The sequence below is a fragment of the Hyla sarda genome, chromosome 1 (genome assembly GCF_029499605.1).
Source record: "Hyla sarda isolate aHylSar1 chromosome 1, aHylSar1.hap1, whole genome shotgun sequence".
In the NCBI taxonomy this organism is placed as follows: Eukaryota; Metazoa; Chordata; class Amphibia; order Anura; family Hylidae; genus Hyla; species Hyla sarda.
The window spans coordinates 212,692,793-212,719,810 of NC_079189.1; the positions used below are offsets into that span (position 1 = coordinate 212,692,793).

General features: G+C 41.1%; 1 protein-coding gene across 1 annotated transcript; it reads right to left on the bottom strand.

Moving 5' to 3' along the window:
* Nucleotides 1-205: 205 nt before the first annotated feature.
* EREG (epiregulin) lies at nucleotides 206-26,799 on the bottom strand. The gene is made up of 5 exons (XM_056568219.1): nucleotides 26,638-26,799; nucleotides 7,711-7,791; nucleotides 6,381-6,504; nucleotides 4,246-4,395; nucleotides 206-2,087 (listed from the first exon to the last, which is right to left on the bottom strand). Exons 1-5 carry the CDS (start codon nucleotides 26,678-26,680, stop codon nucleotides 2,021-2,023), a joined length of 465 nt encoding a protein of 154 aa, XP_056424194.1. The 5' UTR covers nucleotides 26,681-26,799; the 3' UTR covers nucleotides 206-2,020.
* Nucleotides 26,800-27,018: the final 219 nt, after the last annotated feature.

Sequence of the window (27,018 nt, forward strand, 5' to 3'; positions counted from 1 at the left end):
GCTCTCTGCTGACACCTCTGTCCATGTCAGGAACTGTCCAGAGCAGGATAGGTATGCAGTGTGGATTTTCTCCTGCTATGGACAGTTCCTGACATGGACAGAGGTGTCAGCAAAGAGCAGTGGGGTCAGAGAGAAAATAAATAAAAAAGAAAAGAACTTCCTGTGGAGCATACATCAGCTGATAAGTACTGGGAGGATTAAGATTTTTAAATAGAAATAATTTACAAAACTTTCTGACACCAGTTGATTTAAAAAATAGTTTTTTTTCACCAGAGTACTCCTTTATAGGGTGCACAACACTCAGTAGGCACATTGGCTTCTTAATTAATTTCCAGGCAGAGCTCCTTGAATTCTGTAGTGGCTGGTTACTAAAGCACTCTGCAACTCAGTCCCAATACCAAGCATAGCTACTATAGGAAATACAAAATTACCTATAAAAAAGTTACCGTAAAAGGCTGTAGCATTTGTCAGGAAGCTAAAGAAAATCAGTATTAAAATCCGGGAAACCACCTGTGTTTAGATCTCTTCTTGATAAAGGCCAGCCTTAAAGCCTGTTAGAGTGGGGTACCCTGCTTGGAACCCCTTCAGTTAGTTGAAGTAGTGAGTTAGTAGTGAGCACCTTTGTATAAAGTATTTTAATACAGAGAAGATAAAATAGTGGTTCCTCCTGCAACAGGAATGGCTCAATTGTCTCAGTGAGTTAAACTATGGGGTACTTTGAACTAGATACCCCTTTAAGCCTTTGATACAAAAAAAAAACTATTTAAATTATATTTTATCATAAGTTAATAAAAATAAAAAATATTAATGATGTCATTTCTTTCACAGTGATGCACTCTTGACAGACAGCAATGATATACAGCATTAGAGACTTAGCTAAGGAGCCAACAAGCATGGTAGAACACCCGCCCTACAAAGTAAAGCTTTATGTATTTATTATAAAACTCATTATACCAGAAGTAAGCAATAAGTTAAGGAATGGATTTTCAACAGTTCTGTACATTTAAAGAAATCACAACATGATATAAACATCCAGACCTGTAGCTACACCAGTTTCCAAACATTACAAAACAAATTCTTTAAATACATTTACAACACATAAAAAGTAGATAAATATTCATATATAAAATGTGGCATACAAAATTGTGTTTCCTACAAAATACATAAATGTTTGTCAGATGTTTTTTTTTCACAAATAGTATATACAATATTAACACTACCATTAAATAACACGTTTGTGGTTGACCTGCAGTGCATAATAGATATTTACTTGGTCACTAAACTTTCAACAAACTTTTTAGTATAACCTGTCCGCTGTGTGTACATGAGAAGTAGCACTATTTCACGCCATCATATAATGTTTATATGGCATTTTTTAGCAGTTTTTTTCTTTGCATCTCTAATTTTAGTTGTCCATCAGCTAGTAGGTATAAATTAGCTAAACTAATGTCTCCCATACACTGCATTGACTCACAAAAGAGGAGATCCTGCTCCCCTATATCTCTATAGCACACCCTAAAAAAAACTAAATGAAGAACAGAACAATAAGCTGGAAAAGCTGTGGATAAAGCACTGGGACAAGATATAACACTTATTGCAGGCTGCTGGAGCCATAATGTGTGTCTCTCTCTTTGCCTGCCTCACTCGACACACTCCTTCTCCCCCTCCGCTCTCAATAAACTTGTTTGTGCAGCACTTAACCTCATCTCTCAGTGAGCTGATATTCCATCTTGTTCCTCAAGGTGGATTTGTGTCAGTTTTCACAGTGAATAATGAGCTAAGCAGGGAGAAAGAGACAGCAGCCTGATAAGTGGAGACAGATGCATTTTTTTTCTAAAAAGATATATTCAAGAGTTTATTTTTTTCACTTGTACTATAAATCTATGCAAAGTTTGTTGAAAGGTTAGGACCATTTAAGACATATAAATAATGAACAATAGAAATAAAGGCTTCCATTGTGGCCTCACAAAAACTGCAAAAGCATGAGTTTTTCCTTGACCCTTGTGGAAATCAAGGATTCCTATATGTTTTGCGTACTAACTTCTTTGTATTTTTGGTTGGGCTGGCTTGATTTCTTAAGTGCATACCTGCAAATAAAGAAGCAACAAGTTAGTACTCATAGCTAGACATGTGGGTTGGAACTAGGTATAAGGTTGTACTGCAACACTGTACACATCTTAGAGACTCTGGGGAGAATTTGTCAAGGGTGGTTCTACACCTTTAATTTGTGTGGTGGCAATGTGTATGTGCACTAAATATATTAAATGGTGGCATGGGACCTGTGCAACTTTTTCTGCAACTTTTTGACTTGTTTGCGCCTAAATGTGCGACTTTTGCAAAATTGTCCACAGCCAGTTTTGTAAGCCAGGTCTGAGCTGATGTAGATTTGCAATAAATGGAGGGCTTTGGGACAAAGTTTCACATATCAAGTTCATGACCAATGCAAAAATGTATGAATACGGCATAGCTTCACAATTTTAGGAAAAGCTTTTAAAGGAAAAGTCATAATGAAAAGTCTCTAGACAGCAACTGAGAAAAATCGCGCGACAAATCAACACCACGAAAATTGGGTAAAACCAATAAAAAAATGTCCCCTTCTATCCTTTATTTAGGCATAGGAATGTTTCTCAATTAACCATGATGTATCGAAAGATTAAGACATAATATAAGTAATTTAGGGTTCTAGTTGAATGTAGTTTTGGTTACTATTACTGATAAAAAAATTGCCTTGCCTACTTAATGACTATACAAAAAAGAAAGTTGCAACAGCACTCTAGGTCAAAAAATGGAGGCTCTCAGCGCACTTTTTGATCAAAATGTGCGCTGAGAGCCTCCATTTTTTGACCTAGAGTGCTGTTGCAACTTTCTTTTTTGTACATTTTGTATTTGCCACAGCAGCGGGCACCTGTGTATTAGGTTGTTGTGCTGGCTATTTTCCTTCTACTTAATGACTATGCCATCAACTAAATATTGAGCCCTAAAACTTCCCAATATTCACACAACTTGGTGTCACACTATGTACACTAAGCTTATAAAGGTTGTTCATTGCAATTTACATTCTTCATCATGGAAGAATTTCTTATAGGATTAAAAGTGTCTCAAAGATACTAAGATTGCAGAGAAGCTCCACTAGCTCATTGGCACATCATATAAATAAGGCAAGGAGAGAGGCAGTCGGCACCAGATTTGTAGTAGTTTCAAGACTTTATGCACACAACATTGGAGTGCCGCCATGTCATGCCTCCATAAAGCACTTTACAAAAAAGCAGTACTTCTTGGGTAGAATTCCTTTATAATATAGCATGCATCCGAACATACCAAGAATTCTGAAGGATGTCTTCCAGGACCCATGCATGTCAGAGAATTTATAAGCAGAGAGATTCTGATTAGAAATTCCAGTGCAGCAGTCATTGTTTTTGATGGAATCCACCGGGAAATCTATTGTCATTTATGGAGACAGCGCAGGTTCAAGTTATCCCAGCGCTGACTGACACAGACGGTGCCTGCTGCACAAGCAATGCCAGCCCAGAATTTCTCTGGGCAGATATTCTCTAGCGTGCATGGACCTGAACATTAATGTGTAATTGGAGATACAGACCTCTAAGTTTTGGTTCAGGCTATGTATCTCTGGCTGCTTTATATTCACAATTTTTTTATGAAATGAATGGGGTTGAGTTGGGATAGCAAACAAAGAGTGGTGCTCTTTGGGGGGAAAGTAACCATGTATTTCTAATCTCATACAGTCTGTGAAAAAAAAAATAAAGGCATTTCTGCATTAAAGGGGTATTCTTAGCTCCATAATCAGTCTTTAAATTATAAACTTTTCTAAATAAATGTATATTCAGAATTGCCTCCTTTTATGTTACAGCTGCTACAGACCACTTTTTCTATCTCGGGAGCAGTGGACAGGCAGCTGCTTTTTTGGACAAAGACATTATCTGCCAGGAACCTATCTTTATGTAAACATAATCCCTGACCCTTCAGACACACAGACTCTGCTGCTTGTGTGCAAGCATTACAGTGTCAGTGATCATGCAAAGTGCTAGTAGCTTGTACACAACAAGTGTGTCTCGAGCGTCAATCACAGAACAAGAGAGAGGAGGCTCAACCTCTGCTCTAAGCTGAACAAGACAGATGAGAACATCCCTTTAAAGTAGACAATACAAAATTGCAGTAATACATTTATTTTGTCCTTTATCCACTAAAATACTACAATTGCATAACAATAGTACTAACACCACTTACCATTTATATGCAAAAAATACTATTAGTGCAACCGCTAGAAGCAACAGTGCTGTTAAAAATATAATGAGCGCCAAGTATTCCTCAGTCATTGGTTGTTTTTTTACAATATCTGAGTCAGCACAGCGAAGGCCCATATAACCATGTTCACACCTGAGAACAAAGGGAATGTATTAATTAATATACATATAATATTGCACCAATACTTCTTGTTTAAAAAGAAGGTAATTGTGTTAGAACCGACTGGAAATTAAAGTAGTAAACATGGGAGCCTGTTATGGCACAGCCAAAAATTTGACTTTAGATCTACTGTCTCTAAACCTTTAAAGAGTAACTATCATGATCTAACCTCTCCCTAATGCCCCCCCCCACACACACACACCCACACCCATCTGTCCCTGACTCTCACTTACGTTATCCCTTTGTTTCTTTTCATTCAAAACCCCCTCTTTCTACCTGATTTATTATCTTCTTAGCTGCTCATTCAGCCTCCTAGTGTTAGAGAGGAAGGGGGCGTGGCCCAGCATAGAGGCTGTGAACCCAGCAGCCTGCAGCTCTGAATATTCTCCTCTCTGTTTACAACTGCAAGTGCAGAGAGAAGAAAGATCAGAGCTCAGATAGAAAAATGAATGAGGGCATGCGGTAAGGCAGAGTCAGAAGTATGCCCTGCTGTGCTATGAGCACAGTGCTGGCTCCTGCCTGTCTGATTGACAGGCAGGGAGCAGTGCTGAGCTTGTCTGAGTCCCGGCTGCAGTCTGAGATTTAGGACTCCAGCATGAGTCTGAAATCTATAAAAAGGGCTTGCGGCCAGGACTTTTTTCAAAGTGGAAAATCAAATCAAAAGAAGCATATTTTTTTATAACATGCTATTGGAAAGTTATTCTGCATACATTAAAGGGGTACTCAGGTGGAAAACTTTTTTTTTAAATCAACTGCTGCCAAAAAGTTAAACAGATTTGTAAGTAACTTCTATTAAAAAATCTTAATCTTTCCAGCACTTATTAGCTGCTGAATACTACAGAGGAAATTATTTTCTTTTTGGAACACAGTGCTCTCTGCTGAATCACGAGCACAGTGCTCTCTGCTGAATCACGAGCACAGTGCTCTCTGCTGACATCTCTGTCCATTTTAAGAACTGTCCAGAGAAGCATATGTTTGCTATGGGGATTTTCTCCTACTCTGGACAGTTCTTAAAATGGACAGAAATGTCAACAGAGAGCAGGTTTTTGATGAAAGGTACCCTTTAATTGCCAACAAAGGAAAAATCAGGCCTTAGAATCAGATTGATGTGTGCATATTTTGTATTATTTTAAACAAAACTACTTATAGAATAAACTTGCCTTTTAAGTGTTATGTGTAATATTTTTAGCTTTCCTCCCCATATGTAAACGGTATACACATTTTTATGTTAAAGTACTACTGTGGTGCTAAACAATTTATCCCCTATCCAAAGAATAGGGGATAAATGTCTGATCGCAGGGGGTCTAACCGAGGGGACCCTCAGATACAGTGTTCATGTATTTCAGGCTCTCCCATAGAAATACATAAAGGGGGCCTGTTGACCACCGCCTCGTGCAGGGGTCAACAGTCCTTGCATGGAGCAGAGATCCATTCACAAGGAGAGAAGGGTGCCTGGCAGGATTACTGTCCAGTGGTTGGACCCACTGCGATCAGACATTTGTGCCTTATCCTATGGATTGGGGATTAATTGTTCAGCACCACAGTACTAATTGAACATATAAATGTGTATACTATTTACATATCAGGAGAAAACAAAAAAAATATTACACATTACACGCAAGTTTATCCTTTAGGTACGGTAGTTTTGTTTAAAATAATACGACATTTAGGAGCACATTTAGGGCCTGATTTTCATTTATTACTTACAATCCAGAACTCCTAACTTTTGTGAGATTATGGGGTATTTAAAATTTTTCCATCATTCAATAAAGGGGAAAATTTTATGAAACTGTCAAAACTAAATTCTGGAAAGAAACTAATTGGTCCATAGTTCAACATACGAGAAAACCTGTGCGATTTGTTTGCTTCAAAATACTAGATCGTTGTTAAAAAAAAAAAGGCCTAGCTTTGACAACTTCCAACTAAGGACTATAGGTAATATACATTTTATTTCTTACCTGCAGTAGTGTTCATCTTCGTCTAACAGGTACAAACATTGACCGTTTACACAGTATTTTCCTATGTCTGCCGCACACTCTACTATTCTAACGACTGCCACTTCTGGACTTACAGTTGTGTGCACTAAAAGAAAAAAAAAAGAAAAAATAAAATATAAGTAATTGCATATAAACATTTTAAAACAGTCATATATATTTTGGTGATAAATGTAATTTACACATTTCAGTTTAATTAAAACATGGACTTTTAAAGGTCTTTTACTGGTTCAGATAGCAGTCAACTGGAAACAAGGTGATGCCATTGCTATGAGCCATGGCAATCAACGGCCTCAGGAGCAAGAAAATATAGAAAAGCAATGTCCCCCATCCTTTTTAACCTAGACAACTTCCATAGTCAGAAGGCCCCCCATACACATAAAATGTTTGGTGTATCAAGCCAAAACTTGCAGGTTTGGCTTCCTTTCCTCCTGGAAGCTTTCCCTAGAGCTGTGAGCAGTGCTGAACCTCATTAGCTGGCTGGGGCTGAGGCTGGGTTGGAAAATGATGGAAAATGTGCGGAATGTCCACCTGGAAAACAAGTTCGGACATTATGCACATTTGACTAACTGATTGGCGCTAGTTCCAGTCGGATATGAGCTGTCTCATACATGGCAATGCATTTCCTTGCGGACTCTGGAGAAAGAATAGATGAGTCTATTTTTATTGCGAATGCTGCAATCTGAATTTCCACGGCAGAAACATCTGGCGCTGAAATTCTGCCATGTGAACAATGCAGCAGAATCCCATTGAAATCAACTGGACTGCTGCAACAGGAAGTCCATTCGGAATAGTCCGTGCTGACATTCCCACAGGCTCCCTCGTGTGAACAAGCCTAAGGATATGTTCACATGGTTGGAAAATGAGCAGAGGTCTGCACAGAAAACAATTGCAGACATTCCGTATATTTGACTAACCAGGAGGAGCTAGGACCGCTTGAAAATGCACAGTCTCATAGACAGCAATGCGTTTCCTAGCGGTATCCACAGAAAAAAATCGACAAGTCTACGCTTTCTGCGGACGCCGCAATCTGAATTACATCTGGCATTAAAATTCTACTGTGTGAACAGTGCAGCAGAATCCCATGGATGCTGCTGTGAAGTGTCCGTGCTGAATATTCATGCTGAATTCTGCACAAACATTCTGCCGTGTGAACATAGCCTTACAGTGCAAATTGGAAGAGATTGTCCAAAGTGGACCATTTACCGATCTATATACTGTACTACACTGTTAAGTATGCAGTTGGCTTCTGTCCCAATCTGACCCAAATTCATGAAAAAAAATTATATCTTACTTAGAGCAGTTGTACAGTTCTCTCCAGATTTGCACGGAGCAACTGTTGTCTGACACCACACGATCTGTAGAATGTGAAGATCTGTTGAAGATATAAGAAAAGAACATTAGCATTACTTTTAGTAAAAATAAAATGGAATACTAATTAACTTGGAGTGTTGTAGAATATTGCAGGATTTGTGGGGCATGTGGAAAACATGGCCATGTCTTATATTGCAGTTTAGCCCCATTAACTTAAATGGGGATACACTGCACTACTATACACCACCACTGACACATAGCACGCTTTCTGGGGGAAAAAGGACATTTAGAGTGAAAATAACCTCTCAATACATTTTAGACCTCTGAAAAAAAAACGTCTAGTGAACACTAAGATTAGTAAAGTTTTAAAGGGGTACTCCGGCGCTAAGACATCTTATCCCCTATCCAAAGGATAGGGGATAAGATGCCTGATCACGGGGGTTCCGCCACTGGGGACCCCCGTGATCTTACACGCAGCACCCCGTTAGAATCAGTCCCCCGAGCATGTTTGCTCCGGGTCTGATTACTGGCAATCACGGGGGCTGGAGCATTGCTCCAGCCCCCGTGATCGCCAGTAATCAGACCCGCAGCGAACATGCTCGGGGGACTGATTCTAACGGGGTGCTGCGTGTAAGATCACAGGGGTCCCCAGCGGCGGGACCCCCGCGATCAGGCATCTTATCTCCTATACTTTGGATAGGGGATAAGATGTCTTAGAGTCAGAGTACCCCTTTAAGCCTGTCAAGTCACCAGCCTATGGTCATTGAATTGTCAAGCTCATAGCATCAAGCGCTGTCGTTATTTGCCAAGAAAATTTGACTCTACAACCGGAAGCTTGGTGTCAGCCCAAGATGTGTGACAAATTCAATATTTGTCCATGTCATGTAGACTGTGGGAGTGCCCCTGCTATTATCACATCCTAAACCTGCTGGTTTCTAACATACTAAAAAAACAAACACTACTATAATATGCTGCTCTTATTTCTCTAGGAAGGGTGTTAGTGGGTTTATGGCTAATGTATGAGGAAATATGACAAGCTGATGCACAAGAGTAAACATGTCTTGACATACTTCTCATTAACATGCAAATGATCATTTTCCTCTGTTGAAACATCTGGCTGCCCCAGGTATCTTAAAGAACGCTTTGCTTTTACATATTTAATTCCAGGAAATAGTGAATCTGACTGCACATTGTACACTTACAGCCATTGCACATTAACACCTAATAAAAACTGGAAGGGGCTTCTTGCATAACCTCATTAGTCAGTCTTTTTCCTTTAATAGTCTTTTTTATCATGGAATTCATACATTGTTTTAATATTATTCCTTATATCACCATTCACCATGGAACATATAATGAATTATATTGCTTCAAAAAGTCCACAGAGTTGTCACTTTATGTGTTGATGTATATAGATGCATGGACCAAAGTTGTAAGGTTAAATTCTTTATTGGATACTATGCATCAGGTTTTAATACATGATTGGGTGGAAAAACAAAACAACAGGACTTGTCCGGTGCTCACTTTTCTTTTTGTATCCGTTCCGGGCTGCAAAAAAAAAAAAAAGAAAATAAGCTTTCTCTTACCTGCCTACGCTCCCCCGGTGCTACAGTACAGGTGTTCGTTCCCCGGGCTGTATTCTTCTTACTTTCTGTTAGCCCGGCATGTCACACTGAGCTTCAGCCTATCACAGGCCGAGGCGGGACATTGCTGCGGCCGGTGATAGGCTGAAGCTCCGTGTGACGTTCCGGGCTAACAGGAAGTAAGAAGAATACAGCCCGGGGAACGAACACCTGTTCGTTCCCCGGGCTGTATTCTTCTTACTTTCTGTTAGCCCGGCATGTCACACTGAGCTTCAGCCTATCACCGGCCGAGGCGGGACATTGCTGCGGCCGGTGATAGGCTGAAGCTCCGTGTGACGTTCCGGGCTAACAGGAAGTAAGAAGAATACAGCCCGGGGAACGAACACCTGTACCGGAGCAACGGGGGAGCGTAGGCAGGTAATAGAAAGCTTATTTTCTTTTTTTTTTTGCTGCCCGAACAGATGCAATAAGAAAAGTGAGCACCGGACATGTCCTTTAAGGGTCAAAAGGGACAAGGTCAAAAGGGAGCTGATACAAAAGAGAACAAGGCCAAAAGGAAGTTGACACCAAGTATCTTCCTTTGGTCCTTTATTTGTTTATTTATTTATAAATAAACTTTATTTGCAGTATAAGTCATGCAATTTACAGACAATGCAATGCAATAAGAAAAGTATACAATGAACTTGTTACATTGTGAGAGTAATGGGCAGTAACAAAAGGTACACGCTTAGCCGCGGGTTTTTTTTAATAACGATCCAAACAACATATGAGCCTATCCAAAGTATACAAAACCATCTTATGTGGTACTTTTGGACCTTTAATTCCAGAAGGTTTCTTTTTCCACCTGAAGTTGTTCTTCTCATTGACTCTTTATACCCAATAAAGGTGCCATTTCTGGGCTGCTACATGTAGTAAGCAAAGGATTGATCCTCACCAAATCAGCACCAGAGGTGACCCGTAATTCTTGATTTCTCAGCTACCTGTTACATAGATTTACACATGCACATGGGCTGTGTATTGGTAGGTCAGACTAAAGCTGGTCATGCATAAGTTTTAGAAAAGGTTGCCAGTTTCAGCAAGACTGGCCAACTATCTAATATATATGGGTGCCAGGACTGACCAACTATGTAATATTGTATGCCATCTATCTCTGCACAGATGACTGCTTTTGAGGAAAAGATACAATTGGTATGTTCCATTTCGTATTTTGTGCTATTGGGATATACACCAGCAATGGCTTTCTCCACTTTCTAATTTAGAAGCTATACATGCGCAGTCAAGGCTAGGGATTAGGGGAAGGTAGCTGTCTTATCTGCATGGTCATCTTCAGGCTTAGTACTAAGTTCATAGATCACCAGATTTACATGATCCGCACAACGTACACTATGGACTAATTTGTCAAAAGATGGCTGATGAATGATAACCTGCAGTTCCAATATCTATCAAGCTGACTGACTGTTAGTGGCCCATGAACACATGATTCAGAATATTCACTTTTTAGTTAATCAAATATATGTCCCCCAATGATCTATTCAGCTGATATGGACCATGATGTTTTATTTATAAATGTCCATCTATATCCATCTTAATGGTCATATATAGCAGGAGTGTTAAGAAAACCTATTATATGTTAAGTGATATGTTATATCTCTCACTATTCTCCTTTCCTTATGTGATAAATGTCACTATTGCTCGTTCTCTATTATATTCATTTATACTTGATGCCATTCAAACCATGTAAATTATCACGGCCATCACAGTGTAAAATAATGCTCGTGTTTTAGCAAGCTAATGTCCAAGTCTGCTAAGTCTAAAGCAAACATTGGCTCCAAGCTTTGTAACCAATAACATACTCTCCATAGTTACAATGGAAGATGTTTATCTGTGCTTTGTTCATGTATTAACTTTAAGGCAAAGATTTCCTTTGCCTACTTTCAAAAGCCTGCCCTGTATTTGTACATGAAATACCTGTGGGTAATAACATTTTTATCAGTAATTGTTGAATTATAATAAATATACATTACATTTCTTACATAATGATAAAGGCTAAAACCATATGGCATTTTTAAACACTTGGTTTAGAATTATAATGGCCGTCTAAGTATATACACCTAAAAAAATCCTAGCCGACTGCACTTCTTAATACAACTATGCAGGAATAAATTGTTTTTAATGGGAGTCAATGGCATATATTTTGAGTATATGCATGGCGGGCCGTTTTTAATGTTTCTGTCGAACATTATGCATTGAAATGGTGAGAACTCAGCCTTATGCACTATGGGTGTTTCTTAACCTATTTGCATGTTTACTATGGCTTCTGGTTGCTGACTTTACGATGAGAACATACCATTGCTCCCTAATGTACACTAGGCTTTTTACATACACACTTCATTGCAATGTTAGCTTTGTTTTTTTCTGCAATCTATCACCAGCTGTACACACTTGATAAAAAGAGAAAATTTTAGTCATGGGAATTAAGGAAAGCGACTAAACAAGGTGGAACTGGTGACATGGTACTTAAAGTGGTACTCCCGTGGAAAACTTTTTTTTTTTTAAATCAACTGGTGCCAGAAAGTTAAACAGATTTGTAAATCACTTCTATTAAAAAACCTTAGTCCTTCCAGTACTTTTTAGGGGCTGTATACTAAAGAGAAATCAAAAAAAGAAATGCATTTCGTCTGATGTCATGACCACAGTGCTCTCTGCTGACCTCTGCTGTCCATTTTAGGCACTGTCCAGAGCAGCATGTGTTTGCTATGGGGATTTTCTTCTGCTCTGGACAGTTCCTGAAATGGACAGCAGAGGTCAGCAGAGAGCACTGTGGTCATAACATCAGAGGAAATGCAGTTCTTTTTTGGATTTCTCTTTAGTATACAGCCCTAAAAAGTATTGGAAGGATTAAGATTTTTTAATAGAAGTGATTTACAAATCTGTTTAACTTTCTGGCACCAGTTGATTTAAAAAAAAAAAAAGTTTTCCATGGGACTACCCCTTTAATACTACTACCATGCGGCACTTGTGTCATAGGGAAATCCAATCAGATTACCAAACTGAATAAAGTTAACATTTCCTCTCACTGTGGCTCAGTTAACTATCATGGTACCAGCAAAACATTTTCCTACATGTTCCTAAATCGAAAAAACACAAATTGTGGTCTCATTGCCCAAATAATTTTAATGGATTTTCTTAGATGGTGCATATTGTTGCCCATATATAAAATGGTACAGTTCTTATACTCTAAAGCTGCTTTCACACTATAAAAATACCTCTGTTATAAACGCCCGTTAAAAAAAAAAACTGGAAATCGGCCGTTAAACGGCGGTTAGAAAATCCCATTATAGTCTATGGGATTTTTCCAATAGCTGTTTTAACCCGTTATTGCCCATCACAAAATAACGGCTGTTAATAATAACGAGCGATAATGGGTTAAAACGGCTATTGGAAAAATCCAATAGATTATAATATTTCCAGGGTTTTTATAACGGACGTTTATAACGGAAGTATTTTTATAGTGTGAAAGCAGCCTAAGAAGACCCCTTTAAGGTTCAACTTAGCATGAGAACTTAGGTAGTTTTATATCAATATATTTTACAATATTGTTTAATTGAAATAGAAGGGTGTTGTCAAGGTAGTTTATGTATGCCGTAAACAACTCACAATTAGGCAACAATATAAGAAACCCAATGTTAGCCTCTGAACCTTGCTGACGTGATAGTAGCAGTGTCAGCCTTTTCACAAGCCTACATGCAATGGGTGAGATCAAAGTTTACACCCAGCCCTGTTTTGCTTCACCTGCATGGAGTTGTCAGCACTTTGAAGCTTTAGACAAAGAGAAAGATAGCCGTCATAAATGACTTAACACACTCCTCCACCCGTCCACTGTTACTCCTGCGTACTATATGACTATGTGAGAGTCAAAGCACATGACTACATGTGCACTTTTTATAGAAGTTTCCTATAACATGGACCTTCAGAGGCTTGTCTGGCAGGCCAGTCGAGGCCCAAATGGCAGTTATCAGTATTGTATATACTATATAGAAAAAAAAGACACTATGGAATAGTTTGGCTCCATTAACAAAAGCGTATTTCACTTCATATGGTTATATAAAGCCTATAAAGCTACTGTAAGTAAGGTTAGTCATTGTTGTGCTGGGCATCTAACAGTATTACTGTATCCAAGGACAGAGCTGATGAAAGGCAATCCAGCAATCCGATCATAAGTGACAGAAACATATCAACATGGTAACTGCACTCTTTGCTTTCTTTTCTATGCTTCACAATAATATGTGTATTTAGTAACATATCATTAAAGGGGTACTCCCGTGGAAAACTATATATATATATATTTTTTTTAATCAACTGGTGCCAGAAAGTTAAACAGATTTGTAAATCACTTCTATTAACCTCTTAACGACTCAGGACGTATATTTACGTCCTGCGCCGGCTCCCGCGATATGAAGTGGGATCGCGCCGCGATCCTGCATTATATCGCTTCGGTCCCGGCGCTCATCAACGGCCGGGACCCGCGGCTAATACCACACATCGCCGATCGCGGCGATGTGCGGTATTAACCCTTTAGAAGCGGCGGTCAAAGCTGACCGCCGCTTCTAAAGTGAAACTGAAAGTATCCCGGCTGCTCAGTCGGGCTGTTCGGGACCGCCGCGGTGAAATCTCGGCGTCCCGAACAGCTGATCGGACACCGGGAGGGCCCTTACCTGCCTCCTCGGTGTCCGATCGACGAATGACTGCTCCGTGCCTGAGATCCAGGCAGGAGCAGTCAAGCGCCGATAATGCTGATCACAGGTGTGTTAATACACGCCAGTGATCAGCATAGGAGATCAGTGTGTGCAGTGTTATAGGTCCCTATGGGACCTATAACACTGCAAAAAAAATGTAAAAAAAAAGTGTTAATAAAGGTCATTTAACCCCTTCCCTAATAAAAGTTTGAATCACCCCCCTTTTCCCATAAAAAAAAATAAAACAGTGTAAAAAAAATAAAAATAAACATATGTGGTATCGCCGCGTGCGTAAATGTCCGAACTATAAAAATATATCATTAATTAAACCGCACGGTCAATGGCGTACGCGCAAAAAAATTCCAAAGTCCAAAAAAGCGTATTTTGGTCACTTTTTATACCATTAAAAAAATGAATAAAAAGTGATCAAAAAGTCTGATCAAAACAAAAATCATACTGATAAAAACTTCAGATCACGGCGCAAAAAATGAGTCCTCATACCGCCCTGTACGTGGAAAAATAAAAAAGTTATAGGGGTCAGAAGATGACATTTTTAAACGTATAAATTTTCCTGCATGTAGTTCTGATTTTTTTCCAGAAGTGCGACAAAATCAAACCTATATAAGTAGAGTATCATTTTAACCGTATGGACCTACAGAATAATGATAAGGTGTAATTTTTACCGAAATATGCACTGCGTAGAACGGAAGCCCCCAAAAGTTACAAAATGACGTTTTTTTTTTTCGATTTTGTCGCACAATGATTTTTTTCCCATTTCGCCGTGCATTTTTGGGTAAAATGACTAATGTCACTGCAAAGTAGAATTGGCAACGCAAAAAATAAGCCATAATATGGATTTTTAGGTGGAAAATTGAAAGGGTTATGATTTTTAAAAGGTAAGGAGGAAAAAACGAAAGTGCAAAAACGGAAAAACCCTGAGTCCTTAAGGGGTTAAACAATCTTAATCCTTCCAGTAATTTTTAGTGGCTGTATACTAAAGAGAAATCCAAAAAAGAAATGCGTTTCCTGTGATGTCATGACCACTGTTACGCCGAGCGCTCCGGGTCCCCGTTCCTCCCCGGAGCGCTCGCCTCATCCTCGTTGCTGCAGCGCCCCGGTCAGATCTCCTGACCGGGTGCACTGCGGTACCGCCTCCAGCCGGGATGCGATTCGCGATGCGGGTGGCGCCCGCTCGCGATGCGCACCCCGGTCCCCGTACCTGACTCGCTCTCCGTCGGTCCTGTCCCGGCGCGCGCGGCCCCGCTCCCTAGGGCGCGCGCGCGCCGGGTCTCTGCGATTTAAAGGGCCAGTGCACCTATGATGGTGCCTGGTCCAATCTTCCTAATTACCTTGATTAGTTTCCACCTGTGCACTCCCTACTTATACCTCACTTCCCCTGCACTCCCTTGCCGGATCTTGATGCCCTTGTGCCTAGTGAAAGCGTTCCCTTGTTTGTTCCTAGCCTGTGTTCCTGACCTCCTGCCGTTGCCCCTGACTACGATCCTTGCTGCCTGCCCCGACCTTCTGCTACGTCCGACCTTGCTTCTGCCTACTCCCTTGTACCGCGCCTATCTTCAGCAGTCAGAGAGGTTGAGCCGTTGCTAGTGGATACGACCTGGTCACTACCGCCGCAGCAAGACCATCCCGCTTTGCGGCGGGCTCTGGTGAAAACCAGTAGTGACTTAGAACCGGTCCACTAGCACGGTCTCGCCAATCCCTCTCTGGCACAGAGGATCCACCTCCTACCAGCCGGGATCGTGACAGTAGATCCGGCCATGGATCCCGCTGAAGTTCCTCTGCCAGTTGTCGCCGACCTCACCACGGTGATTGCCCAGCAAGCCCAACAGATTGCCCAGCAAGCCCAACGGATTGCCCAGCGAAATCACCAGCTGGCATACTTGACCACCGTGACACTGCAACTTCAGTCACAGATACAGCAGCTGCTGCCACAGACACAGCAGCTACAACAACCATCTCCTCCGCCGGCTCCTGCAACTCCTCCGCAGCAACCGGCCGCTCCTAACCCCTGCTTGTCCCTGCCGGACAAATTTGATGAGGACTCTGGACTCTGCCGTGGTCTCCTTTCTGGAAAGGCCTTGTCTGGGGCCACACCACTCTGGGACCGCAATGATCCTGCCACAGCCACAGTCCAGTCCTTCTTCGCTGAGGTCCGTGGTGTCTTCGAGGAGCCTGCCCGAGCTTCTTCTGCCGAGACTGCCCTGCTGAACCTGGCCCAGGGTGTTTCTTCCGTTGGCGAATACGCCATTCAGTTCCGTGCTCTTGCTTCCGAGTTGTCCTGGAATAGTGAGGCTCTCTGCGCGACCTTTAAAAAAGGCCTATCCAGCAACATTAAAGATGTTCTGGCCGCACGAGAAACTCCTGCTAACCTACATGAACTCATTCATCTTGCCACTCGCATTGACATGCGTTTTTCCGGATGGCGTCTGGAGCTCCACCTGGATATGGACTTTGTTCGCACAAGGCGTTTTTTCTCCCCGGCTCCTCTCTCCTCTGGTCCTCTGCAAACCGTTCCTGTGCCTCCCGCCGTGGAGGCTATGCAAGTTGACCGGTCTCGCTTGACACCTCAAGAGAGGTCACGACGCCGCATGGAGAATCTTTGCCTGTACTATGCCAGTACCGAACATTTCCTGAAGGATTGTCCTATCCGTCCTCCCCGCCTGGAAAGACGTACGCTGACTCCGCACAAAGGTGACACAGTTCTTGATGTCAACTCTGCTTCTCCACGCCTTACTGTGCCTGTGCGGATATCTGCCTCTGCCTTCTCCTTCTCTACTATGGCCTTCTTGGATTCCGGATCTGCAGGAAATTTTTTTTTGGCCTCTCTTATCAACAGGTTCAACGTCCCTGTGACCAGTCTCGCCAGACCCCTCTACAGCAATTGTGTTAACAATGAAAGTTTGGACTGTGCCGTGCGTTACCGCACGGAACCCCTCCTAATGTGCATCGGTCCTCTTCACGAAAGAGTTGAGTTTTTGTTCCTCAGGTTCTTTGGACCCAAGAAGAGGGGGAGACCCAAGGGGGGGGGTACTGTTACGCCGAGCGCTCCGGGTCCCCGTTCCTCCCCGGAGCGCTCGCCTCATCCTCGTTGCTGCAGCGCCCCGGTCAGATCTCCTGACCGGGTGCACTGCGGTACCGCCTCCAGCCGGGATGCGATTCGCGACGCGGGTGGCGCCCGCTCGCGATGCGCACCCCGGTCCCCGTACCTGACTCGCTCTCCGTCGGTCCTGTCCCGGCGCGCGCGGCCCCGCTCCCTAGGGCGCGCGCGCGCCGGGTCTCTGCGATTTAAAGGGCCAGTGCACCTATGATGGTGCCTGGTCCAATCTTCCTAATTACCTTGATTAGTTTCCACCTGTGCACTCCCTACTTATACCTCACTTCCCCTGCACTCCCTTGCCGGATCTTGATGCCCTTGTGCCTAGTGAAAGCGTTCCCTTGTTTGTTCCTAGCCCGTGTTCCTGACCTCCTGCCGTTGCCCCTGACTACGATCCTTGCTGCCTGCCCCGACCTTCTGCTACGTCCGACCTTGCTTCTGCCTACTCCCTTGTACCGCGCCTATCTTCAGCAGTCAGAGAGGTTGAGCCGTTGCTAGTGGATACGACCTGGTCACTACCGCCGCAGCAAGACCATCCCGCTTTGCGGCGGGCTCTGGTGAAAACCAGTAGTGACTTAGAACCGGTCCACTAGCACGGTCTCGCCAATCCCTCTCTGGCACAGAGGATCCACCTCCTACCAGCCGGGATCGTGACAACCACAGTGCTCTCTGCTGACCTCTGCTGTCCATTTTAGGAACTGTCCAGAGCAAGAGAAAATCCCCATAGCAAACAAATGCTGCTGCTGTTCCTAAAATGGACAGCAGAGGCCAGCAGAGAGCACCGTGGTCATGACATCAGAGGAAATGCATTTCTTTTTTGGATTTCTCTTTAGTATACAGCCCCTAAAAAGTACTGGAAGATTAAGATTTTTTAATAGAAGTGATTTACAAATCTGTTTAACTTTCGTCACCAGTTGATTTAATAAAAAATAAAAAAAGTTTCCATGGGAGTACCCCTTTAAATGACCTTCAGTAAAACAGCCATAAATGCGACCTGTTAGATTAAGCACATTCATTTCCAGTTGGCTGTGGTCAATGAATGACTGAGACAGTGCATTGCATTGAGTTACATCATCTTTCCCAGCATTACAGAATAGAGCTCTTACTGAACAGTTTTCTAAGCAGAATGCCATTCACAAAAGTACAACAAACACTGATGTGGTTTTGTGGAATGTGATTACAATAGCAGAGTATTATAGTTATTAGCAAAACTATAAAAATAGCACTAATAAGACAAACATTAAAATGGCCGGTTCTCACTGTCCCTGCCATTGTAAATGATCCAATATGCACAGAAATGGTGACGATGACATTGCAAAAAGCAAGTGAAAAAGATATATGAAGAATGTCACTTTATGACTACAGCATGGCACAATGCTGAATTATCTTATTAAAAATATACAACAAGACAAATGTGTGTGCAGACTTAGCAATATTCTAGTTAAAGGGGTATGCCCATCTTAGACATTTATGGCTTATCCATATAATATGATATAATTATATGATACTGATCCTATAGGATGTCCTATGGACAGTCAGAGGTGGCTGGATTACAGAAACAAAGAATAACAGAAATAGTGTTGAGCGGCATAGGCCATATTCGAATTCGCGAATATTCGCGAATATATGGACGAATATTCGTCATATTCGCGAATATTCGCATATTCGTAATAGTCGTTTTATTTTCGCATATACGAATATTCACGCATGCGAAAATTAGCGCATGCGAAAATTTGTATATACAAAAAATAATATTGTGAAAATTCGAATGTGCGAAAATTAGCATACACAAATTTTCGCATATGCGAACATTCGCACACCAGTCTCACACAGTAGTATTACAGCCTTCTTACACCACATAAGCTGGAAGCAGAGAGGGATGATCACTGTGATGTGTACTGTGAAAAAAAAAAATATATAAAAAAAAATAAAAAACGAATATTCGTAATTATGAATATATAGCGCTATATTCGCGAATATTCGCGAATTCGCGAATATGCGATATTCGCGAATAAATTCGAATTGCGAATATTCGCGAGCAACACTAAACAGAAAATGCTGCGTCTCTAATTCTGAAATTGATGAGAGTTATGGATAGGGTATAGTACAGCAGGTTACTTTCATATTTCCAACCAAAATCAAAATGTGATGTGTGTGACCCTATACTTAAGGGTTGGGTCATATGTGCTGTATTTTGCTGCTGCTGTGTATTTTCGTACCCATTGAAGTCAATGGGTAGAAAACTAAACTGCGTAGGAATGGGTAGGAAAATACACAGCAGCAAATATACAGCTAAAGAGAAAACTAAAGAGAAAACTGTTAAAGAGGGCAATTTAAAAGATAAAAAGTTAAGGTCCTTAGTTGTTGATATCTTTTTTTTTTTTTTCAAGACTTACCAAGAAGAAAATGAAAAATAAATGGAGAAACCTATGTAGTCTCGAAAGTTTATTAATTGTCATCATCTTTTCCTTTAGCTATAACTATATATAAATTTCTGAGGACTCGTGCTTTCTATATTTTCGATCTACTGGCCAACATGGTACAAAGTCATTATCCCTTTAACTTACCTTAACTAGATCTTCACTAAATATTCACTGTAGAGTAGTAGGGAATTGTGGTAACTTAAAGGACAACTGCAGCCATAACAACTTATCCACTATCTACAGGATAAGTGTTTGATCACAGAGGTCCAACTGCTGGGACCTCCTGCGATCTCCCAAATGGACCCCTGCATTTTCGCTCTGTGCGAGCTGCTAATGCGCCTAGCATCAACCTCAGTGAGGTCGATGGTATGCCCCCTCCCCATACAGCTCTATGGGAGAGGTGGAGAGGCACGAATGCTGCCTCCCCACCTCTCCCATAAAACTACATGGAGGAGGTGTGTCGGCCGCGGCGTCATGCTGCAGCCGGCATGCCTCCTGCACGGGTGAGCCATGGCAGAGCTGGGGCCCTGTGCAGGAGATCGTGGGGGGTCCCAGCCGTCAGAACCCCCATGATCAGACACTTATCCTCTATCCGCAGGACAAGTTGTTAGGGCTGCATATTTCCTTTAAGCACATGTAACTATAGTACATTCAAATGCAAGTCACCTCACCTAGACATGGTAACCAATCTGATCGCAGCTTTCATTTCCTAAACTGCTCTGGAAAAATGAAAGTTGAATATATGAAAGTTGATTTTTTTTGCTGACTAGTTTTTGCCTATTTTTTAAATGACTAGTTTGAATATATGAGGCCCACATGTCTGTTGTTACTACAGTAGAACTAGGCATCCCACATCACACTCCAAAAACATACCAGTTATTTGAAAGGGATTTCTAGAATGTAACCTGATCCATAACATAGGCTATCAGTATTTGATTGATAGTGTTTCCTCCCCCAAAACCCACTCTGAACACCAAAATAAAGTGAAGAAGGGCTATCAGTGCTATTCGCCAATCACTACCGTAACCGATACAGCAACATCCATATAAGTGTGATTGTGTCTGGTACTGCAGATCAGCATATTGGATATGTTATAGGATGCTGTGCTGGGTATTAACCTGAAGGAACTGTGGTGGTCAAGCACTGCAGTCAAGAGCTGCTGCCTCTTCATTCCGCAAAACTATGGCAGCCCTGAAGAAAAGACCATGTCAACCATATTTTGATCAGTGTATTATCCTAGAAAATCTTTTCATTTTCTTCATGTGGTTTTGGCCCTAGCCTATTTGTGAGTGGAAGAAACTGTCTTGTTATCCTTACTGCACACAAAGGCTGAGTTCACCATCACTAGTCACCTATTGACTTTGTTTGGGCCTCTTTCTATTGGTATATGTTACTTAACTGGGACAGAAAAGCACAACAGACCATGCTTTTGTGTCCTGTTCAGTCAGCATATACCAATGGAAAGCGGTCTAAATGCAGTCACTAGGGAGGAGATTCATCAAAACTTGTGCAGAGGAAAAGTTGACCATTTGCCCATAGACCAATCAGACTGCTTTTTTCCTTTTTAGAAAGGGCCTCTAAAAAAATGAAAGAAGCGATCTTATTGGTTGCTATGGACAACTGGTCAACTTTTTCTCAGGACAGGTCTTGATGTATCTCCCCTCTAGGTGACTATGTTTGGGTCATTGGAATGAAAGAGGCCTGCTGCAGTACGCCACGGTAAATGTTGGCATCCCTCTTTTTGATTAGATGCCAACAGATAGCAGTGATATACTGCATAAACACAATGTGAACCTAGCCAAAGGCTGATGTGCATGACTAAAATCTAGATTCTGAACATGCTGGTGCAGTATAAGCAATAGGAATGAATCTGATTCTCTTGTACATAAAATGTATACCATTCTAAACCTGGCTCTCCTGTAATCTAATTATGTATCCAAAATGATAATTATATACTGTAGGATCTGTAGTTTTGGTGATCTATTTTTGGTTATGTGTTACTACTGTGCTCTACATAGCTTTCGAGCATGCAAGTGACGCAACAACTTTTCCAATAAAAATGTAACATCAGAAGTGAAAAGGTAAGGTTAATAATAAGCTAAAAGACAATTAAAGTGACCTTGGACAATGCTTGAGCAGCTTAGTAACATGAGTGCTGCTCAGGTAGTTTTTGATTATCCTCAAGCTGCACTTTGTACACCAGGACTGAGTGCCTATATTAACATGAAGATTAGAAATTAACTGTCATGAATACTGACTATTAAATACTCTATAGGGCCCTTTACACAGGGTGATTATCAGCCATACAAGCAGATTTTTGCCCTGTATAAAAAACAACAGGGAGCAACCAATGAACGAGGAAGTGCTTGTTTGACTGCTGATCGCTTGGATTATGTGGACCTAAGAAATGATCCTTAGTCGGCCGCACAAATCCTTCTGTAAGTAAGATATGTACGGTCAAAAATGATGTTAGTGAAGGGCCACACATACGATCCGGCAATCGATCTTGTGGCCTTGGCCACACAATCAGTGTAAAAGGATCTTTAAAGAGTACCTGTCACCAAAAAAACTTTTTATATTTTGTTAATCAATGTATTAGAAACAACTTTCTAATACCATGTGATTAACAAAAATGTATCTTTATATATATATTTTTTTACTTTAAAAAACTGACCACTAGTACCGACTCCCTACATGTACCGACTCATTGATTTTGGACTCATGCCGGCCTGGCAGCATGAGTCCGAAATCTCAGTGCAGCCGGGACAGTGAAAAGCACAGCGCAGCTCCCTTTCTGTCAATCAGACGGGCGGGAGCAGCGCTTTGCACGCCAAGCCAGACGGTCTGCTGACCCTGTCAGCACCTTTATTGAATTCAAGCATGGCAGCAGGATCAAAGCACCATCCCCCCGTGACTACGAGGACCGCCTCGGGACTGTGGGGATTGCGCCACCCATCGTCGCCCCCCCTGTCTATGAGGATCGCGGCACCCAACAGTAAATCCCCCTACCGGGACTATGACGATCGCGGCACCCGACAGCAAACCCCCCCTGGGACAATGAGGGTCACAGTGCCTGACTGCACACCTCCCCCGTGACTAAGGAACGCGGCGCCATGAGATTAAGAGCGCTCGTGCAGCAGGATAACAGCGCCAGACAGCAACCCCAAATCAGTCCATCACTCCCTCAAACCCCACCCATCCCCAATGCACACTGGATTACCGGATTACTGGATTACCTGATTACTGGATTACCAGATTACTGGATTACAAGCAGGCTACAGAAGAAGAGCGGAAGTGAGCCCAGCCAGGCCTCAGATGACGTCACATCTGCTGGGCCACTCCCCCTTTCTCTCCCAGAGAGGGCAGCAAACTGAGCAACTAAGAAGATATTTAAAAAGGTAGTAAAAGGGGTATAGAAAAAAAATAAAGGTAGGGTTACAGTCAGGAAGAGTCAGGGAAAGATGGGGGAGGAAGAATTAGGGACAGATGAGTTCATGATAGGTACTCTTTAAAGGGGTATTCTAGGCCAAAACTTTTTTTATATATCAACTGGATCTGGAAAGTTAAACAAATTTGTAAATTACTTCTATTAAAAAATCTTAATCCTTCCAATAGTTATTAGCTTCTGAAGTTGAGTTGCTGTTCTCTGTCTAACTGCTTTCTGATGACTCACGTCCCAGGAGCTGTGCAGCTCCTATGGGGATATTTTCCCATCATGCACAGCTCCCGGGACGTGACATCATCATTGAGCAGTTAGACAGAAAACTTCAGAAGCTAATAACTATTGGAAGGATTAAGATTTTTTAATAGAAGTAATTTACAAATCTGTTTAACTTTCCGGAGCCAGTTGATATATCTATAAAAAAGTTTTTGCCTGGAATACCCCTTTAAATTATCAGCGAGATCATGGGTTGGCCTGTTTACAAGCACCCAATTCTAGCGGTCACCAACCCTCAATTTATTGGAAGCTTGGATGAAGATAATTTGAAGGTCTTTTTAATATTGACTGAGGGTCACTGTCCTTCAGAAGTTTTATGTGCCCCTCCCCATTGACATTCATAGATTCTAATTTTTCATACTCTTGAGGAATATTCACACATACAGTATCCTGTGTATATTTGATGCGCTGGATTTGATGCTGCAGATTTTATGATGTAAACTAAATGACTGAATACCGCTTCAAATCCTGCACATCAAATATACTGCAGGAAACTGTACGTGTGAGTAATGTTTCCTCCACAAGCCCATATATGCGTCAGTCTTCATGTAGATACTGGTTCAGGTTGCCCAAACTGCAATACAGAGTGTATTCCTTACAAACTTATATATAAATTGTAAAATACAGAAAATATGGTCATGGGATGGATAACTGACGAGATTTCCATTCATATGTGAATTAAAAAAAGAAAACTATAGTAGCTCGTATTTAATATGGGTTTGGTTAGGAATGTAATTTGCAACCTATAATTATGAACAACAGAGTCCAGAAATGTAGCTAGGTTAAGTAATCTGGCTCATTCTGGATCTCAGACATTTTTGTGTTTAACTCTTTTCCTTTGTATTAATGGGAGGGATAGGTAAACTTTTCACCAACTCTTAGGCATCTGCATTTCTACATACCTGTCTGTCATGAGAAATGTAATTTAAGAGCAGCTAAAACAGGATGTTACCAATGTTTGTTCTAGTATAACATCAACTTTTTAAATGCTATGTTCTACAGGGAGTTCTCAGGTTCCCATCCAAGTGCTGGTAAGTTGCTCTAGTACTTCTAGTTTATTATACTGAGGAATGTGAGATAAACAGGACACTCCTGAATATTGCCTACCTACAATCCAGGTAGATCACATTACAAGCATTTCCTGCATTGTCTCCTAATCTAGAAATGCATAATAAATACACAGGCATGTAACACCTAAACGTAACCTCCAATATTCTTTTCTGACTCTGTACACCCTAGAATGTATTAGGGTGCGTTCACACGCTATTACTAGCAGCGGGTTTCACGCTGCGGGATACCTGCTGCGAGTTACCCTACCATTCATTTGAATGGGTCCACAGACTGTCCGCAATAGTGTCAGGTTTGTGGACCCATTTAAATCAATGGTAGCGTAACTCGCAGCGGAAACTCGCTGCTAGCTACTAGCGTGTGAACACACCCTTATACAGATTATCCGAATATTACCTAGGTCTTTGCAAGTCATTGATATTTTAGTCTTCTAACTAGACCTTGCATGTCAAATAGAATTGCAGAGAAATTGGAGGTTTTGGGTATTCAAGTCCCTATGGATGTCTTCCACATGCAGTCACAAGCATCTACAGATCACAAATTATGAACAGAGACATAGATTAAATGTACTGAACCCCAGTGTTAAAGGTATTCTTGGCCCTTTCTACTAATTACTAATGACATAAGTTGCCTCTGTATCTGGGGGAAATTCTCACTATAGAAGATTTCATAGGCAAGAGAGAGTGTCTGAAAGGAAGGAAGACTGTCAGGGCTAAAGACTTCATAGTCTTCGAAAAAGAAGCCAAGAATTGGCACTGGATATCACACTGTGGAAACAATTGCAATATTGTATATGAACTGCTAGCCGGAGTGAAGTCACAAAGGTATTAATGTCGGTAGTGGTGCATCACGTGTATAGCAGTACATATATCAAAACGACCAAGAAGAAATGAAAATGGAGCACTCACACGATCAATATTGATCGTGTGAGTGCTCCGTTTTCATTTCTTCTTGTCGTTTTGATACTTCATAGTCTTCCTTGTCAGATTTAATCCTGAGACCTCTGTGCATGACAACCGTGCTAACCACTAGGCCACCATACTGTTTGGAATGTATGGTAGAAAATATATTGAGAATAGAGATTGCTTCCTTTAGCTATACACACATACACACACACACATAGCTTTCCCTAACATGTTTTACTTCCCTAACAGTGTTTTACTCCAAGTCTTAGAAACTGACTGGGAATGTATACCAAGACATATTTTTTTCCGGAAGGATCTACAGGGAAGCTTTGTGCTGGCTAAAAGGCCTGATATATATATATATATATATATATATATATATATATATAGTATTTTTATATATAGACTAATTATTTAAAAGCTTCTATTGTTTTATTGTAGAATAAAATAAAGTTAATGAATGAAAAAAAGCTCAAAGTCGTCTCATAATAAAGCAGGGAGTGAAATATTACAAGTGATAATTAATCTGTTTACATGCTCATATGTCAGGGCTGTCACCAAGCCGAGTCATCTACTTTTTCCTGTAATCAAAAAATCTCACAGCAATCCCTGTCAAGTAGTTTCAGTGCTATACATAGCATTGTTACTGGATAAAGAGATAATGATGTCACTATTATGAAACTAGTTGACTTACCGGTGGAATATTATGCAGTATTGCAAAATTAGCGTTGTCCATATATATTGTATAATTGTCAGACAAGAAACTAACCGGTGACAGCAAACCTTATGCTTGACTTGGCCAAACATGCGTGCCATGTGTGTGCTGTGTATGATAGAGGAGCACGCTAGACATCTCTTGGGCTAATCAATTTGGAATAGCAAAAGAGAATAGAAACATCCAACTGATCCAAAAATAATATACAAAAACCATATTTAAAAATAATTCTAGAATAAATATTTATAATGTAAAAACATTATTAATAGTGTTTATATAAATGATACATTTTGCACGCTTTTAAAGTAACAATTCAAATTCCAGATTTATTTCTTTTATGTGCAGGCGGATGAGTTGAATATTAAGAAAGAAATTAGTGAAATTGTATAATAATGGACATCACGGTATCTATATTAACACATTAGTGTATTTTCTATTTATTTATGATTCAATTGGATGTCTATAAAATGTACTTTTATATACCTCTGTGCTTTTACATTGATAAGAAAGTGTGTAAAGTCAATCAATAGGCAGTAGTCATAAGTCCTATTGCCACAAAATGTGTGTCCACATGTTGGAAATATAGGAATAAAGTTCACAATGTCAGAAATAGTATACATATAAAGACAATTATAATTTCTACTTACATAAGAAAACTAGTGCACTGGAAATCCTCCTCCAGTAACTCATGCTGGCAGCTTGTAGTAAGGTAGCAGAGCTTCTGAACTTCTTGGATAGCACTTGCAGGGTTGGGAGGTAGCCCTGGTGTGGAGTATTGCTACAGAGGAATAGGTAAGTGTTCAGGCTGGTTTCCCTCTTACTTTGGAATGCTACTCTTAATTCTTCAGCTCTAATGTGACCTCTGAGCCAGCGCGTCATTTATATAACCAGTCCTGCTAGATAACTGGCTTGGCTCAAAATCCTCTGTAGACGTACATTACAGGAGGAGGAGATTTTTTTTTTTTTTCCCACTCCTTAATTTTCAGCCCACCAGCCGGAAGTTAATTCCTTAAACCCAAGCAAATCAT